Below are 19,768 nucleotides of genomic sequence, written 5' to 3'. Positions count from 1 at the left end.
AAGTTGGTCGGCTTGCCTAGCTTCCTCGCGGGAGGTTCTGAAAATAGGGGAAAGATGGCAGCACCCGACGGACAACAAACCCGACACACGAAACCGAAATCGAAATTGACATTTGTCCAGTGATCAATTCTAATACGACGTGATTTGATCAACGTCAGATGTAACTTGAGTATCACAACTTTTGGGTCTGAACGATTAAAAATACCCACGCGACCAAAATGCAAGTTCTATCCCGAGATTGATTTCCCGATCAGCGCCACCGTTCCCGCTACCAGCATAGGCTACTGTCGTCCTACGATCGCAACATAGTGAATCGCGAACGGGATGCGTTGTTTTCTAGACGTCCTAGCCCCGAATTTATCGTTAATGTAGCGCTTGCCTTCACGGCAAATGTCCGCTTCCCAGTTCAGGTAGCAGTGACAGTGACGCAGTCAAGGATGCACCGTAAAAAAGGCCTATTTTGGAAGATTGAAGGGTCTCCCTACGGATATTCAACACCGTACGAACTCTTCGATGCTGCCAAAGGTGAGCCGCTTTTTTTAAAAAAGTATAATGGACTCGGTATGTTCAATGTAAACCTTGATGCCCTTGGTTCTGGAGCCAGGAAGCGCAGCATATGCATGTGCGCGTCGGCGGATTTATGCGTTCTAAAAATAAACGAGCTCCATTCACACTGCCCCGTTTGTCATCCTCGGATGTTGTAGGAGTTACTGCTGTGGACACACATATTGCGAAGCTCTTCCGATCTTTTTTGACGTTTTCAGGGAGCCGATCGTTCGTGCAGAAACTACGACTGGAAGTGAAACTACCGGTGCACAACGGTTGCGTAAGTTGATGCGCATTTGAACAGCTGATTGAAATGACCTATGCATTGGTAATTTTTTTTTTACCTCCCAGTTTTTGTGACGGAGATTGAACGTTGCTTCACAGCAACTTGACTGGACTCCTGTTTTTTAAATGCTAGTTCTGTGGATGCCATTTATTGTTCCAGAAGTCAGTGTCGGGATATTTATTGAAAAGTTATCAATTGCATAATGTCTGATCTGGAATATTAGTGTTACAACAGGCCCAATGTTTTGTTAATTTAGTGACCAATCTCCTTCCTGCCATCTGAAAGCGCACACTCTTCAGCCGTTTGTGAACTCATTGGTGGTCCGAACGACCAAACATCTGCACATCTTTGAGATTTTTTTTTTTTTTTTTCCACAGATTAGCAGTGTTTGGAAATTCTTGTTTCTAAGATAAAATCAGTGAACAGTTAGTTCTACTAGCTTCATATGGTGCCTAGTTAATATTGAAATTGCCTAGTAAGTTTATAAGTGCAAACCACATACATATAAAAATTTGATTGACTGATACACATTTTAAGGGTCGTATACCTTCCAGGTGAACACAATATGCTGGAACGAAGCTGGCACCTACATCTTGTCAGGCTCGGACGATCAGCACCTATGCATCACAAATGCGCACACGCATACGGTAAGCTTACACAGCATTGTTATTAGAATAGATGGGACTGCGGTAAAGGTCAAGCTTGTTCAAAGGCAGATTTGTTTTGCTTGACAATGATTTTCCCTTTTGCATCTCTATAGATACTGGCCTTCATTAGAACGGGCCACACAGCCAATATCTTCAGTGCCAAGTTCCTGCCAAGCTCCGGAGATAGACTGGTGAGTATTTAGCTGCAAAAAAGATATAGAAAATCAGTTGATCATTCTCCCCTAGAGAAAGTCTAGCTAAGCGAACCAGCATCATTCCTGGAGCAAGGTTTGCAGGTTTACCTTCAAAAGGGTTTCCTTATTTTTCTATACTATCTGACGCCAACGCCTTATCTGACCTATATGAAAATGAGGTGCGTTGTAGCTGTAGACTGCTGAAAAAGAACAAGCATGTATGTTTTACTGGTCATGTTTCCGGTATACCGAAACTCAACTTTATGACGTCGGGTCGCTGCAGTGGCGCTGCTGTCGGTACTCTGCCTGCACAGACGTTTCGTTTCGTGCAAATCTGGTCGGTGCCCACACCCGGTGTGGGCAAACGCGGGCTTGTTTGTTAACAACATGTTGGCATGTGTATGTAAGCAATGTGACTTGGATAGTTCTTTGGCGGTATGCGAGTTCCAATTCTGTGCGGGAGCTTCTCATTTTTGTACCATACTGTGGGCAAACCGGGCCATTTCAGTACTGTCAGTCGACTGTAAACATGGCATGATGGCTGATTGCTGGCATCATAGAATAACCAGGCCTGTTGCTCTCACTCAGCTGGTATCCTGCTCCGGCGATGGAGCCATCTTGTTTTCGGATGTGGAGCGCCCCGAGACGAGCCTGCGCAACCTGTTCAGCTGCCACTTCGGCACTGCGTACGAGATTGCGACGGTCCCCAACGACCCCCACAGCTTCCTGTCGTGCGGCGAGGACGGCACAGTGCGGTGGTTCGACCTGCGCACCAAGACCAGCTGTTCCACCGAGGAGTGCTCCGAGGTGCGAAGCCACGCTGAAAGCTGGCACAGATAAGAAACAATTATAATTATGATATATTATTATTATTGATGTATTATTATCATACATGAAGTATAGAGCTTCTGTTATTTCGTACATGGTACAGTGGAATCTCGTCAACTCAAAATCCCTAATTCAAACTACTAACATGGAGGTACCGTCCTATGTGTTTTTAAAAGGAAACTCCCGGTAATTCCAACTTTGCGTTAATCGAACAAAGTTCTGGTCCCCCTCTGGTTCAAATTAATGAGATTCCACTGTACTATTGGCGCTTTGTGTTCACATTTCTGACGTAGGGGAGCAGCCTGCTTTTTGAGCATCAACTTTTACTCAACCCCGAAAATCAGCAGAGATATTAAGACAGTGGTTGTTGGGAATGTCTATATTGCTATTGATGTAGGGTGACCATATTCCTCAAGGCAGAAAACTGGACTGCCCACCCCGGAAGGGGGGGGGGGGGGGGGGGGGGGAGGAGGAGGAGGAGGAGGAGGAGGAGGAGGAGGAGGAGGGGGGGGGGAGGGGAGTGGGGCATACTAAAGATTGAGATTTAGAGAAAAAATTTAATGCAAGAACTGCTATTTCAAAGCGTTAACGTATTACATGCGTGCTGTATTCAGTAACTAAAAAAAAAAAAAGAAGAAGATATTTCTATTGACGAGTTAATACAAAAAGACGTGTTTGTGGGCAAGAACAGTTCTCTCAATTTTACTGGGTAAATATCTTAAAGTACCTACGCCTTTTTTTTTTCTTTTTTTGTTAAATATACTTGTAACAAGTTGGCATAGTTTCCGCTTGCTTCAACTCGCTTTGTGCAAATTTCGAAATTATACACTCCTGCGAAAACGGGACATCATTCTTTATTGAGACAAAAAGACGGGACGGCCGAAACGGACCTCAAAAACGGGACTGTCCCGGCCAAAACGGGACGTCTGGTCACCCTATATTGATGGCATGTGCAACCAAAAGCGTTGCTGTGGTCGATGCGCAATTGGCCAAACGATCACGTCTTTCATCATCATCATCATTTATTTTTCTTAAAGAGCCAAAAGGGTATTTATTAGACAAGGGGTAGCATATACTTATACTGTACGAAATGACAATCAACACAACTTGAACAAGTGCTAAAACACTGAGATAGATATAGGGGGGTTAGAGAGGAAAAGGGTAGTGGCAGCTGCAAATATGTTAGTGGTATTTATAGAAACAATGTGGTCAGGTAGTGTGTTCCAGTCTTTTCTGGCCAATGGTAATGTAGACATTTGATAGGCGACTCTGGACGATGAAATTTCTTGTAGTTTGCAAGAATGGTTGAAGCGAGAGAAAATTTGGTGAGCAGGTAATAGCAAAGGTTCTTTGAGATGTTCGTTGTGATAAAAGATATGATGAAGAAGAGAGAGGTGGAACACTCTCCAGCAAAGAGAAAGTGTGTCCAGCTTAGCTGACCGGCATAATACTGAAATGCTACTACACTGCAACCCAGTTATAACGGTAATGAGAAAACATGAAGTTTCAATCGTTATAGCCAATTATCGTTGTATCTGGACTATAAATTGATAATTTCGAGTCTAGAAACTCTAGAAACTGATCGCTATAAGCGGTACATTGTTATATGTGGTATCGTTGTAAGTGGGTTGCACTGTATATGGAGAGTAGTCAGAATAAATGAAACAAAGTTATCCATTTTGAACGGCCATACTGGGGAAGCATAGTCTAGTTTGTATCTTACCAATGTATTGTAGGCTAGTAGTTGTTTTACTGAGAGTGTCGCTAGTCTGAGGTTACAGCAAAAAAAATCCGAAAGTATGGTTACCATTAGCAATGACAGAGGTTTTGCGAATAGTCTATGATAGATCAGAGGTAAAATGGATTTCCAAGTATTTGTATGATGAACAAGGCATCACTAGCAAGGTGACACGAAAATTATGCAACAAGTGAACGGCGTGAGAATGAGAGTGATTTATATTTATTGAAATTCAAAGCCATTTGTCATTTTGGGCATCAGTGAGTTTCATTCTGAAAAGTTACCTGATCCTTATGTGAATGAATAGATTTGCAAATTGCACAATTGTCGACGAATGAGCACACTGAAGAAGATTATGCAAGTCATTAATGTAGATTAGAAATAAAAATGCTCATTGTTTTACGGCGAATGTGCTATACCTAATAATTAGCGAGAACGCATCCAAGGACAATATGTGCACCATGTGTTGGAGAGCATACATAAGCCCCCTCTGTACACCTTTCCAGTGCTTATAACCTGTGCCAAAATTGTAGAGTCGCTGGGCTGTGAACGCATGCGCAGCATCAAATATTCCGCAGAGACTGCTACTGCGCGTGCTCAGAACGCCTTCGACAGCCCAGTAGACAAAAAATGATGGCATGCAGAAGGCGATTATTGGAACGGTCTGTAGATGTCGCATGTTTCTGCTTTGATCTGGCCAGGATGTGCTGATCAACTGTCATCGTGCCATCACGTCCATCGCGGTGAATCCCCTGACACCCTTCCACTTGGCTGTTGGGTGCTCCGACTCTGCAGTCAGGGTGTTCGACAGGCGCATGCTGGGAACACGCACAACAGGTGAACCAATGCCTCTCTTGACAGCTGTTGTACCGAATTCTCATATGCATCGATGCTCTGCACTGTTCAGAGGTATGCACCAGCTCAGGATTTGTTTCGGCAATCTTAGTTGCCCATTGTAGGACATGCACACATATATAAAAAAATCACTTGGTTGGCAAGAATAAGTTACGTTCAGTCATTTGATCTATACAGTCGCCAACCGACTTTTCGGACTTTGCAGGGACCAAAAAAAACGTCCGAATAATAAAGCAGTCTAAAACATCAGCAGATGAAAAAACTCTCTAAGCGGGCTAAAAGAAGCCGTCAATAGTGCCTTGCTTCAGGTTACGCCTGAATCAAGGCGCACAGACATAAAGCGTTCGGCCCCTTTCTATTAGCTTGAGAATCGCTGCCTTCTTTTCAAGCATTATGGTAGAGTACTTTCCGCGCTTCTTAGCATCACTTCGTGGCGGCGGAAGAACAGATGGGGCCGTGACATCCGAGCCAGCATAGTCCGAAAACATGATTCACCGAGACGAGATGAGAGGTGCAAGTCCATGACCGCAGAATGTCGAATGAACAAAGCAAAATGGTAACAATGATGATGATAATGACGCGCAGTTAGAGAAGAAAAAAAAAAAGCCATAGCGTAGCGTCATTTAGTGGCAGGGCTTAGTACTAAGTTAGTAGTACTCAACTAGTGCCGCCAAACCAAGCCAATCCATGTGCAGCCAACATAGAACCTAAAATGGCGGCTTCTCTGTGATGTTTTCCACTGATCGCTCGCAACGATTTTGTCAGAAAAGTCAGACTTTCGGATTTCAAGCTGCCCGAAACATCGGTCGTGAATATGCACTATATCTATCGGGTAGGTCACGGTTCCTCCTTTAGATCTGAAACATCAAACAAGTCTGAATTATCGGCGTCCGAAAAATCGGTCGGCGACTGTACTTGCAGCACCATAGTATACTAATAAACTCTCAAGTTTTAAAGGGAAGATGGGGCACTTCTGCATTTGAGAAAAAACGCTTGAATTGCGTTCATTTGGCCTTTAGATTAACAGATATCACAACTATATTTCAACACGACGCGCCGGAGAGCCATAAGAACAGTTTCAAAATAGGGCTGAAGCCCCGCCTCCCTAGCCTTGGGCAGCCAAAAGATCCGTCGGTGACGTCACATACAGCGACTTTCTTTCGCGTTTTCTCGCGTTTAACAATACTTGCGCAGCAAATGGTTTGGGTATTCGGGTTCACGAGGTAAAAATACACTAGAATTCACTTCTAACTCATTTTTTTCAAGAAGCTCCGTAGCTTCCCTTTAATCATAGTTAATTACTAATTTTTTTAGACAAGTGTTGGCGTGTTTATTTTCAGTTCTTGTGGTGTAGTTTTATAATTCTTAACAAACACTTTGGAAGGCAAGAATGTAGTGTTGGCATAAAATATTTACGTTAGGACCTCAAGCCCTAACAGTTGGACTCCTAGAACTTTAAAGCATATTTTTGCACAATTACTTGGACCCTAAAATGCAATGATGCTGTGTGAATGCGATTTTTCTCTTCAGGGAACTACATGAGCAACAGCTCGGATGCCATGATATCGAGGCTCGTCATTCCCGAATTCGAGGGGCGGAGCCACAGGATCACGTCTCTCACGTACAGCCCCAACGGTCGTGAGATGCTAGTCAGCTACTCTTCAGATTACGTCTATCTGTTTGACGCAGAGGTAAGAAAGATTGTTGTGATTCTGCACTCTCTGGCATTTATGAAGTATTATATCTTTGATTACTGGTGATTTTGCACTGTCTCTCACTATTCCAACGAGGGAACGATTGTTGGAAATTTCTGTATGACTCATGTTCCTTCATTCTCTTTTCCTTCAAAATGTCCTTTAAAAAATTATGAAGCAAGAAAAGCTACCAGTCAAATCAGTACCCTAAAAGCACAGTTAGCCTAAACATGACATTAGCATTTTGCTGCCTTTCACTCATAGAAAACATCCTCTTACACTATTTCATTTCAATACAGTCTAAGCTCGTTATAACAGACCTTGATTTTGACCAAGATTTCGGTCTGTTGTAAAAGGAGTATGTTGTATGCAGATATGAAGTTGAGTCAATGGTATGTAGAGGAAAACCAACCGAACTTCACAAATCGGTATGTTATGTCCAAATGTCTGTTGTAACCAGGTCTGTTGTAATGAGCTTAGACTATACTTAGATATAGCAGTTCTAATGGCAGCTTTTTTAGGCATGTAAAAAAAAAAGGGAAAAATAGGCAATTGTATGTTTGGGCTAACTGCTTCATGCATATACAGCTGTACATGCATAAAGCTCGAACTTGTCGTTTTTATAGTCTTACTGGGGGTTTCTGATGACAGGCACAAGCCTTACAAGGTTTTCCGTAATTTTCTTATTAATGTAGCAGATACCGCAGCAATCACAAATTATGTGCAGTCTGTTAGTGCTTCGATCAACTCAAGTTCCCTTTTCTGTGCCTTGTTCATGCAGGGGTGTAGACAAGAACCTAAAGTCTATGGAGCAGATGGAAAATCATCAAATACCACAGAGGTGCTCCTCATTTTATGCTTTATAGGAATTTCAAAAGTTCAAGCTTGATTATGACCACAGCAAATGGTCTTGATTAGAAGGTGAGAGGAAAGTTTAATGAAACTTTAACGCTGTTTCCTTTTGTATTCAGCTGTAGAACCTTTTAATTTTATCGCGCTGCTGGAATTCAGTTTGTTGTAACATGGAAATAATCATCGTTGGAATTAAATTTAGTAATTACAAATATTGATGTGATAAAACATTGAAAATGTTGAAATGCTTCACCCCCAAATTGTTTGTTATCACTGAAGGTAAAAATTTTCAGTTGCCTACATGCAACATAGCTCTTCAACGGTAGCGTATTGTGTGAAATAAGTGTTAAACTACTAAATTAGCTCTAATATTTCTCCAAAATAAATATATATGCAGCTAACATTTTTAAGCTTATTTCAACGCAAGGGGGTTATTTTATTTATACAAAGATTCTTGCTCATCCACTCCTTAAACTAATTGTATTTTTATAAATTTGTACTGTTTATAGCAGATGAATTTCAGGAGTGACCTAGAAATTTAAGAGCAACGGCAGTATGAATTGGAAATTACTCTGTTATATATTTCTATTGTACATTGAACCAGAAGAAAACAATGTTAGTAACATGTTGGGGCAATACAGCATCTTTGATACTGGAATTAGAGTAAAAACGCAGCTGGTGCACATCCATAATGTGCATCAGCTCATAAAGGGACAAGGGACGGTGTCGTCCTTGTCCTTTCTGTTCGTGGTTCCAAAGTTTCTCATTATGTATCTTCGATACATTTGCATTATGAGTGACATTATCTGTTTATATTTGCACTAAACTATAATAGTATGATGCACAGGGGCCTGCCCAAAATTAATGGTGCCGGGTTGCCACTTTGATTATCCAATACTGCTCAACTTGGGCAGTAACCGATTGCCGAGATGAAGGCAGTTTCTCAGTATTTCCCCTACTCCTGTTATGAACTCTCGGAAGGCACACACATCAGCTGCTGTAGACCACGCGACGAATGCTATTTGGAAGGCAAAGAACACATCTTGTTTATTTTCTTATCTTCCGAGCTATGAAACGAACGCTCAGAAATTTTGCAAACCAATTTCTATGTACATATCCTAACCAGGAGGGTTCCGCTTTAATGTTTCCTCGACAGTGGAGAACTAAGCAGAGACATTGGCACCCTACATTGGATCGGGAGGAATTATCTTTTGAAGTACGACGGCAAATCAGTCGAGCTTGCAGACTACAATATTTGTTACTCTTTGCACGTGTGCACGGGGGATTGAGTTGGTAGTCGTTGCAGGGTACTTTGCTTCACGGTTGCAAGGCGATGATTCCACGGATGTTTCAGTCCAAACAGAAAGAAGCTCGCCTGTCAATGAAACGACTGAGGGTGCGAGGAGACTGGTCGGACACTGGACCCAATGCGAGGCCCGAGTGCGAGATGAGAGGTGCGTTAAGACAGCCCACATCATTTCTGTAGTGCAGCAAACTGTGTGAGCCATCTATGTATTTATTTGAATGTAGACCAACCTTTTTCATTTTTTTCTTTTTCATTCATTCTAAAAGTTATGGGTTGACGTATAACTAAAGGTTGTGAATAGCAAGTTTTTTTGCTGCAAATCAATGATAAATATTAGGAAATCGGGCCTGTTGGTAAATGTTGTACGTGATGGGGACAAACAGCTCAGTGAACACAGAAAAAGAAAGGACAAAGCTGTACTTGCAACTGAAGTTTAATAGATAAAGGGGCACAAATAAAGCAAGTAAGCTAACCAGGCTGAAAATGCACATTAAAGGATTCACCAACCTGTGGCTCTATCTGAAAAGGAGGTCGCGTTCCTGCGGCTAAGAATAAATTGCATTGCGTAGGGTTCTTATCTCGGTGTTGACGTGGTTCTTGGTTGACGAGTCGGTTTATGCGTGTGTTTTCGACCTGATTGTTTGAAAAGGGCATGCTCTCTTCATGCCCTTTTCATCTCTTGAACTTTGGTTGTGAGTACAGCTTTGACTTGTCTCGTTTTTTTTTTGCCCGCCTTTACCGAGCCATTTGTCCCGATCGTGCTCTCTAAACATATTTCGTTGATTCCACCCTCACCTCCCTCACACAAAACATTCTGTGGACATGCGTGAGAATCTCAACACTTTTCAAAAGTCAGTCTACCCACCCTGTGCAGAGCCAAACCCGGCACACTAAAGGCAGCATTGCACAGCTTCTTCACACTAGGAAAAGCAAACGTCTTCGAGAGCGTAGAGCAGAAAGCGGGGAATGAATTCTAATGTTTAGATGCTTGTATGTTGCCTTTGATCGACAAAATCGAGGGTGCTTGATCTAGCTGAACGTGTTCTCCGATCACCGGCATTAGTGCAGAAATATTGGAGCTTTTGAGACTGCCTCTGGAGGGCTCTTACTCTCAGAAGGGGTCCATTTCACAGAGACTACATCGTACCGTTTCCATGCAGCCCTGGGCGAGCAGCAGCCGCGCTCCCTACACGCCAGCCTGATGCAGCGCATGTCGGACGTCCTGACGCGCATGTTCAACTCGAGCACCACGGCGTCCTCGTCCCGCGGCAGGGCAGCCCCCTCCCTCTCCTCTTCCTCCTCCCCCTCGCCCGTGCAGAGTGCGGGGGAGAGCTCCACCGACGAAGACGCCGAGGCCACCGTTGCACGCCACTCCCGCAGCCTGAGGTTGGCTAGAGGTGGGTTTCCGTTGTGCTGGCTCATAGTTATAGAGAAGTCCTCCCGACCAGCGCGAGCAGAATAGACTTCCGCGACATCAAACTGAATGCTGGGAACTGAGTGTATAGAACGGGCTGTGGCAGACGACTGAGGCATCCTCGCAGAATTCACGGCATCAAACTGAACGCTGAAGCATTCAGTTTGAATCGAACTGAAGCAGGTGACCTTGGAAGCAATGGAGGATGTGCAGGCGAGCAGGTGAGGACAGGCAACAGCTACGCTACCCTTCTCTCGCTCTTTCTTTCTCTTTTCAGTGTCACATTGTAGATGCTGAGGGGACAAAGACGAGTATACAGAGCGTTCCCGTAATTTGCTGTGCACTTAGCGCGGAATTTTTGGTATTTTTTTTTAAGAGGTCTATTGTGTCTGGTGTGAGGGAAACAGCAGCATCCTCCTTGTTTCCTTTTCGAAACATCAGCTTGGTTAGCGTTTATTAATTGACAGTTGCAGGAAGACTCGGAAGTGAGGCAGCACAGGAAGGTATGCCACGAGATTGTAATGCGGGGATGGGGTTGGGGAACCGTAAATGTTACATTGCTGGGGATATTTATAGTTTTGAAATTAGACGCTTTGTGCTCATGATCCTCGCGAGATGGTCGCTTCGCTTGTCGGCTGCTACGGCAGTAATTGGAGCACCAGCTCTTCCGGTTCAAACTTTCAAAACTTTTCAAAATTGAATTTAGAGAATGAAAGCCTACCATTCAGTGGAGGAGCTTTGTTTTGTACGTCCAATTCGGAGTCTGAAGCTGCAGAAATGTCGCAGAAGCAGACGTGACAAAATAAAACCAAATGGAAGAACCTGAACAGCTTGCAAGCACCGTATGTGCTGCCGCTGGATAATTAAGAAAAAAAAAACCTCCGCATTGAGCCCTTCTTTATACTGTTCCTTCGAAAATGAATTCAACAACTGGAAAACCTCTTTTAGAAAAAAAATCTTGACCATCGAAGGGTTAATGCGCTGAGTGCTTTCATTTCTGTCTAAAAAATGAGGGTGGTAACTCTTCCTATGTGTAGCCATCAAACAGCGAATCCGACAAAAGATGGCCAGCAGAGCAGCCGCGGCGGCGGCGGCGACGGCGGCAACAACGGCAGCAACAACAACTACAACTACAACAACAACAACAGCAACAACAACAACGGAAGCGGTTGCAGCAATACCTGACGCAGATGGCGAGAATGCCGCCACTTCAGATCTGGCTGCTGCAGCTTCCAGCTCCTCATCCACTGCCGCTGCTGTCCTTGATCTGTCCCAGGCAGGCACGTCCAACTCGGCGGCTTCACATGAGTCAAGCAGTCGGCAGCAAGCAGAAGACTCCTCTTGTCTCGTGTGCAACAGGCAAGTCTGTCTCTACTTCCATGCAGTGGAATGTCGCGCTTTTGTGCTTTCGGTTTGTGCAAAGCTGACCAAGAAGCCACCGGTTTCTAATTCCCTGCACCACTTTTGCTGCATGCTTCAGGACATGGTTACGGTGAACCATCGTTACACGACTATTCTCGTCGAGCTTAATTCGAGCATGGAAAAGGCCTGTCGACATCTGGAGAGACATTAGGGAAAGGGTCTTTGGAACCCAGATGATTTGCTCATTGGGAATTTTCCTTTGTATTTAATGTTAATGCACTCTTTGATGGATCTGTGATGGAAAGAAATGTCTTCTGGCTATCCAGCTGAAACGTACGAGCATGGGAGCATAAACTGAAGCTTTGCACTTAGACAAGTGGCCTGTTGCTTTAAAATATACTAATTGAAATGTTCCCAGTGTTTCTTCAGGTGTTTCAAGGCCTCGTCTGTATTGATTCTCTGCTTGCTATTGCCTTGCCCAAACTCTAGATACAGTGTCTTTTTTTGTGCTCATTTGTCAGAGTGTAATACCACAATTTCAGTGAGGTGGAAGAGTACCACAAACCTTGCTATGTTCCATGCTGCCAAAATGTAAATACAAATCTGCTGTATTCTTTTTTTTTTACCATAAAATGCATTTTAGGAAGCTCAAATCTTGCCATTTATACTTTTACATGCAATGCTTATTCTTAGTAATTAAAGTTTACCTGCTGGCCCGAAAACATAAAAATTAAACCACTTTCAAAGCAAAGTGCTAACTAGAGGTTGTTAGAACGAGAGGAAAATGTGGGAAAGTTTGCTAAAACATCAGAACAAGTGCCGACAAGTGGCGGGACGACTGAGACCCACCCAAGTTTATCATAGAAAGAGTAATGATAACCCAGAATGGCCAACATCACAGTGATTCTCCCAGGTGCATGCCACCAGTCGAACCGGTTAGTTCTTCAATAGTTTGCCATTTCTTAAATCCATCTCACATAGACCTTGCAACCTGCATGAACACAATTTGACCTGCACGAGCCCAACTGCCTGCATCGAAATGCGAACAAAACAAGCACTGCTTTGTTCTGCTCACAGCATAACGGCACAGACACGCTTCGCTGCCTCATGGCATTGGTGCCCCCGCTAACGCAAAGCATGACACCCTCAGGCACTGCACGGAACTCATGGTTCGACTGCACTATGGCGGACGCAGCAGCAACAGCGGAATCAACGCAACAGAAAACAGTGCGTCGCACACGACGCCGGATGTTCAAGGTCCTCGTCCGCCGGATCGTCCGGAGGACGACGGCAACGACAACAATGATGAAGACGACGACGAAGACGAGAATGTCGCCTTTCACGACTCGGTGGAAAGCATATCGGAGAACGAGTGCTTCCAATCGGCAGCAGAGAACATATCACCTGCCCATGAAAACGGACAAGGGGAGCCGTCATCGGACGATGCGTTGCTGCCGCCCAAAAACGACCGCCCTCTAGCAGGTAAGTGGTTGCCCTAGAGGTCGTGGCAGCTCCTTTCCGTTTTAAAAACCTGAGGTGATAGTACCGTGCTCAGCATGCTTCCAAAGACTCGCTCTGCTTGGAGTGAAATGGATGACGCAATTTTTTTATGTCTCAAACGTTAGATGGTAGATAAGAGTAATGCTAGTAAGGTGCGAATGTTAAAGTGCAAGTCACATTGTGGTGTCAAAGCTTAATTGGCTCTACAAATATAGTGGGACAAGAGCAGTCAACAAAAGCTTCCATACATGTCTGGATTGGGCCCTTGCACATTTTCATTGACATCTAATACTATATGTGCACGAAATGTTGTCTCTTGCGAAGCTTGCACGCCAATTAAAAGTGCCACCTCGTGGCAGATTCTTCCTCCAGGGCCTTCAGGAGTCTCAGTGCAGAGAACACAAGCGAGGACGAAAGCACAAATTTGACTGAGGACGGAAGTTTTCCTTGGAGAAGGTAAGCTGACGTCACTTCAACCTGGTTGTAAATGTTGCGTTTTGCCCATATGTTTTGCATAAATTGTCTCCAGTGCTTTCCGGTTATACTAGATGTAAGTGTAGTAGAAAGCAACCATTGCAAAAGATTTACTTTTAAACCTCAACCTTTCCAATTATCCTCAACCTTTTGGTCATCAACCTCAGCCTTTTCTCAACCTACTTTTGACCCTCAACCTTTCCACATCCTTGAACAAGTCATGCAGGCCTGACTTGCTCAAGGATGTGCTTTGCGTCGCTCACATTCCACCAAAGACCTCGAATGCCAGCTTGCACTCGTGCTTGTGTACATGACCTTATCGCACAAAGTCATGTGCACAAGGACTGTCTTTTGGGAGTGGCCATCTCTTCAGAGTAGTGAAAGGGTCCACTGTGGTAGCATTTCTAAGGCTACATCTTCTTTTCATGACCACAGACAATCACACGCCCGGTCTCAGTCACCACCTCTGTCACGGGAGGCCTCTCGGTTTGGAAGAACACTGTCAAGATCCGAGTAAGTCTTACAGATGTCGCCTTGCGGTTAGACATTGACTGTTACTAAATACTTTTTCCTTTAACGTCGCAGGCGATGACTACTGTAATCTCAAATTGCTTTCCGACGTCTTCAGAAGTGTGTAGTATAGTCTGGGCAACAATTTATTCCTCCCCATTTAATCATTGCAAAGAGAAGGAATGTCAAAGAATGAGTGGAAAGATGTTGCATATGTCAAATCAAATCATACCCTTCTTTTTTTATGGATGCAATCCACGCTTTCCTTCCTGCAAGAAAGGAAAGCGTAGATTACTAAGATAAAGGAAAGCAACATGAGGACATGGAAGCTAATATGTCTACAAATCTTTTTCAGCATAATTCCTAAAAATAATTGGCTCGCGTTGTCTCTGCAGAGAGACGGTGATGTCTGCCTCCGAGAGCGTCCTGCGAGCCATGGCTGAGGACGCGCAACTCGAAAAGGATCAGGTGGAAGAGCTCTCGTGCCCAAGGCTCGTGCTAGGGCCCAGTGCCCGCAGAAGATACACCGGTCACCGTAACTCGAGGACAATGGTAAGCCACAGTTTCTAGGGTTCTGCGAATGTTCAAATTTTCAAATCGTAATTTCATACAATACGCTATTAGGTATTTGCTTCCAAATGAACTGCAGTATTCATATTTTTCTAAATGATGATCACAGTGGGTTAGCCCCGTTGAGCGCGTTTTTTACGGAGAAACTTTGCGGAGAGACAACACCCGCGGAGCTCATTTTCGTGGGTTTTGCTTCTCCACGGTGCACCGGTGCTTGGTAAGAAGCGTGCGTAACAGGGTAACCCGTCACGATGAACACTGAAAAAATTACAAATATTGCAGTTGCATGCCAAGGAGGAAAGCACACTTTCAAAATGGGATAGTGCACGCACACGCCTGGTGTATTTAGAAATAAACGGAAACTTTGTAAATGTTGATACATACGTATCTACATTACAGTAACGTTTTCAAAACTAGGATGTGGCTATTATGCAAGAGTATATGTTAGGGAGAGATGTCCTGACAACCTGTGTTCATCATTCACGATTGTCTTTTTTACAGCGATAGCTGTTACGGGCTTTTCCCACCACAGGAAATGATGTTCTTTGTTGATGTTGTAGTAGTAGTAGTTGCTGTCACTGTTGATGTTGTAGTTGGCTTTGTAGGGCGTCCGTTGTCAATGTTGCCAAATCCTTGAAAAAGATTGCCTGCTGCCCATGGGAATTGAACCCAGATCTTCTGTATGAGAAGCAGAGGCATTACCACCGAGCCATGCCACAGCGTTAACTACCCGCTCTATGCTAAAGTTTTTGTAGTACCCAATGCCCATTGCACATGCTCTTTGGAAAAAAGAATAGCCGCTAGCAAATGGTTGTTGTAGCACTGTCAAGATCTCATGCCGGAGGACATGTTTTCACGTGCTCCAGAACAAAAAAAGAAACAAAGGCTCGAGCAAAATGGTTACCGCAGATGTCTCTGGTGCGTGAATGCAACGCCAATGCCCAACGATTTCGTTGTGACATGTCGCAGCTGTTGCTTTGACTGTATTGTAAATTAACGCAGGACTGCTCAATTTTAACAAAAAGATTTGTCATCCTTATGCCTACATAAGGATGACAAGTAAGCGACACATTTGATATAGCATTAAACCTACGGAGATGCCCGGCAGTACCTCTAGATGAGGTACTGCCGGGCATCTCCGTGATGAGGTACTGCCGGGCATCTCCGTAGGTTTAATGCTATATCAAATGTGTCGCTTACTTGTCATCCTTATGTAGGCATTGGTCTTCCCGAGGCCACAGTCCTTAAATATAGTTAGGTTAAAATTAGCTTAGAAATGGACAAGTGGAAGCTCGGGAATAACCTTCACGAGTTCAGCTGGGTCGTCGTCCAAGCATGGTACTGTAGTGAAAGGCTTAGAGAAACTCTTCGATATTCGATTAGAAAATATCCGGTTAAAACCACTATTCATTTCCAATTTACTTCGAACTCAAAATCCACAATTCGCACATACCTAGCAGTTGCTCATCCCTGCTGTTGCTTGTTCTTAGCACGTGTAATTTAAAACCACATTCTGCCAATGCCCTTGCACACTCTTGGGGCAACCATACAGTATTTATTTAACGGCACTTGGTAACCAATGGCATGATCCACCACCTTTTGAAGAACTGCTGCCCCCTGTCGGAGACTTGGTTCGAGGATTCCTTTCTAGGAAAATCGAGGAAACAAAGGGCACCATTAGGAAGGGGAGGGGAGAAGCTTACTTGTACCAATTCGGGGGTGAAAGATTAACCACAATGGGCACAAAAGCAATGTTTTGGGAGCTTAATCTCGGTCACCGAAACTCAAAGATGCAAAGAGGCTTCCTTGCTCGAAGGAATGTTCGCGCTCGCTCGTTCCACGCCCACGCAGCTTCATACGAAAGAAACTCAAACTGGAAATCAGGAAAACGGTGTACTGCATGCAGCTTGTGTGTTCTGGAAGCTCCCTCCAAGGTTGTTCCTCTTTGTGCCAGTGCAGGGGCCACAAAAAGGGACACTCGGTCATTCAGAAAAGTGTAGGTGACACTGGCTAACGTGAAGAAATGTTGTGTCTCCCTTCCCATGTGCTGCCAAAGATAAAAGAGGCGACATTCTGGGGCAACGACTTTGTGATGAGCGGCTCGGATTGTGGTCACATCTTCATCTGGGACAAGGAGACCTGCGAGCTGGTCATGATCATGGAGGCAGATCATCATGTTGTGAACTGCCTGCAGCCTCATCCCTTTGACCCAGGTAAGTGTGGTAGGGGAGGATTTTTTTGCATGCATGTTAGACCTTCATGCTATTGTTTGACAAACACTAGAACTTGGAAAAACAACTTGTAGCGAACAGGGGCGGATCCAGAACTCTGTTTTTTGGGGGTGGGGCAGAAAATTTGTAAGGATACTATTCTCCCATTCTTTCGTGCGCACCGGCGGTCCACCCATGTCAAATTGATCTCCGAGGTGGGGGAGGGGGGGGGGGAGGCGGCCGCCCCCGTCGCCCCCCCCCCCCCCCCCTTCCTGGATCCGCCTCTGGTAGCAAAGGGGTTTTACATAAGCTCTTTGTGCCGAGCACTTGGACTTGGACATCTAACTAGACTCTAATCAAACCTTTTTTTATTTTCAAGTGTTTGCTACATTAGAGTTTCCTGAAAAAAGAGTTCCCTATTCTTCTGAGTCCCAAACGCATAAGTGCTTCATTGCACCTTGTTAAGTTTGTTACATTGACTGTTGGGAAAATTAAGTGAATGCTAAAGAAGCTTTGGGATGAACATTTTGCAAGAAAAGCTCTCTTTTTCGGTGCAAACAGTGCAATGTGATTAAAGGAGAGTTGCCATTCTAAGGCTTTCTTGCACTTGTCTTTCCTGTAGTGCGATTACCAGAAAAACCAAGCAATTAGACACCTCCCTTTAAGTAGCATCCAAACCGTTGGATATGTCCAATGATCTGTCGTGCTAATTGAACCGTGGACAATGGTTCTGTGCCACTCATTGTTAAAAATATTTTGTTTTTTCCAGTGTTGGCATCCAGTGGTATAGACTATGATATCAAGATCTGGGCTCCGCTCAAAGAAGAGCCCTTCTTCGATGCTGAAAAGGCTGCTGAGGTATGCTTAGTGGAGTTTCTAAGACAATGCAGCTGGTATTGAGATTGCATTGTATGCAAGTCTGAGAACTCTTGGATGGTCACTTTTTGCTCTTCTCAGATGATCAAACGCAATGAGGTGATGCTTGAAGAGACCAAGGACACCATCACTGTGCCGGCCTCGTTCATGATTCGCATGCTGGCATCGTTGAATCACTTGCGCTCAGCTGGTATGCCCTCTATTCTTTCTTAACATTAAGCAATAACGTAAGACTTGTGCATAGCCAAAGTAGCACTCTGCTAGTATGCCATTTATTCTTTCTTAGCATTAAGCAATAGCGTAAGACTTGCATTGTAGCCAAAATAAGAGAGCCAATGTTCTGTAAAGTTGACTCGCACTGTTGATGGCTCGGAAGAATGGCTTTTCATAAGATTTTGGGCAACATAAATGTGCCCAAGAAGCCAGGAATGAAAAATAAATTCGAGAGAATGTTCCCTTGAAAGGAGTTCCAAAGGTTTTCTTTTGTCAGTTGGACTGGAGAAGTTTCCGAGCATTCCCACAATTTGGCATTAGATTTACATTTAGCACCAAACTAAGTTATCTTAATGCAATAATGTTTTGAAAACCCTTCATGATGTAAACTATTTGTGGTGGTTTTGCAAGCATATGGTTGAGATTCAGATTTTCAGAGTTTAAAGCAACACGATTTTGCCAATGTGTGCCAAGTATAAATTGTGATTTTATATTACATATGAACAAACATTGCTGTCCAATACATGGTCAAAACTTCTGGCAAGTACAAATAAAAAGCCCCGATCTTAAAACACCCAAAATATAAAAATCCATTAAAAAGCATGTTCATTCAGCATTTCGCTGTCATATTCAGTATGACAATATTCAATAGAAAATTTAGTGATCATTAACAAGGAAACCTGTAACCCAGCCGTCATTTTCAGATTTCTGAAAATGACGGCTGGGTTACAGGTTTCTCAAAATAGTGACACTAAAGAACACTTGGAAAAAGGGGGCAAACACATATACAGGTTCCCAAACACAGCTGAAAGTATGCTACCCAGACCACACATAAAATAGTGGAATTCCCTCTCTCCCCAAAGATGTTAATCCCCCAGGGATATTATAATGCTTATATATTATAATGCTGACCGAGCAACAGACTCCCCAAGTACTTTCATGTGGTCCATTAAAGATGAAAACTTGCATAGTCAAGACGGCTGTGTAATGCCAGGTGAAACGCTGCATGTCGAATTTCCCGGCTGGCAACAGATTTCCCGACTGGCAACACATTTCAGGTTCAGGAGTCCAGGGATGGCGCAGACTGGTGCGCGAAGCTCGGACTGACGACTCCGACAGCAGTAATCACTGAGGAAACATGCCTCCTCGGCGTTTCCTTTGTTTTGCATAACCACAGATCCCTAAATTTGTACCTCATTTTGGCCAGTAGAGATCCTTCGCTCAGCTAGTCTGCCATTCAAACATTTTACGACGACGTTTAGCAAAGTATGTGCCGGCTTGCGCAACTGCGGTCCATGCTGCAAGCGCCGAGAAAGACTATGGACTTCTTAATGTTGATTTTTTTTTTTTCTTGCTTTTTACTACTATATTTATTATATCTGACCTCCTTTGGTCACTGTTGCGTTGAGTGCGTGGAATAGGTTTTTTCGAGTATCGGACGCACAGGCGGCCAATGTTTTGAGTTGGGAATAAAACACTGTTACTGCTGTGACCGCTTTACGACTGCATTCTTGTCTTGACCTCCGTTATGGAAGAGTGCTAGCGCTCGAAAGGCTTGCTCATTTTTTACTTTGTCAATGAGAAAGTTTGACTGTTATTAGTCAACAACCTTGACAACAAAGGGACCTTAGCAAACCACTGAACAGGGGAAAACAGTTTGTTTCGGACTTTGTTCAGATAAACTGGCCCATCA

At 44.0% G+C, this 19,768-nt stretch overlaps 1 protein-coding gene across 3 annotated transcripts; it reads left to right on the top strand.

The window, feature by feature from the left end:
* The first annotated feature begins 80 nt into the window (after nt 1–80).
* On the top strand, nt 81–19,567 carry LOC8033752 (DDB1- and CUL4-associated factor 6). Of its 3 annotated transcripts, none has more exons than XM_029995771.4 (19): nt 81–525; nt 765–826; nt 1,387–1,479; nt 1,593–1,670; nt 2,262–2,480; nt 4,941–5,076; nt 6,625–6,785; nt 7,570–7,629; nt 9,004–9,094; nt 10,107–10,343; nt 11,398–11,719; nt 12,873–13,204; nt 13,582–13,678; nt 14,132–14,209; nt 14,602–14,758; nt 16,833–16,989; nt 17,756–17,844; nt 17,944–18,052; nt 19,134–19,567. In XM_029995771.4, exons 1-19 carry the CDS (start codon nt 438–440, stop codon nt 19,205–19,207), a joined length of 2,640 nt encoding a protein of 879 aa, XP_029851631.3. In that variant the 5' UTR covers nt 81–437; the 3' UTR covers nt 19,208–19,567. The 3 variants fall into 3 exon arrangements, with proteins under 3 accessions (XP_029851631.3, XP_029851632.3, XP_029851630.3); XM_029995772.4 differs by having other exon boundaries at nt 8,995–9,094; nt 12,918–13,204; XM_029995770.4 differs by having other exon boundaries at nt 82–525; nt 8,995–9,094.
* Nucleotides 19,568–19,768: the final 201 nt, after the last annotated feature.

The sequence above is a fragment of the Ixodes scapularis genome, unplaced genomic scaffold (assembly GCF_016920785.2).
Source record: "Ixodes scapularis isolate PalLabHiFi unplaced genomic scaffold, ASM1692078v2 PGA_scaffold2__306_contigs__length_199485367, whole genome shotgun sequence".
Taxonomy (NCBI): Eukaryota; Metazoa; Arthropoda; class Arachnida; order Ixodida; family Ixodidae; genus Ixodes; species Ixodes scapularis.
The sequence above is the reverse complement of the archived record's forward strand: the minus strand, read 5'-3'. Positions and strand labels throughout refer to the sequence as shown.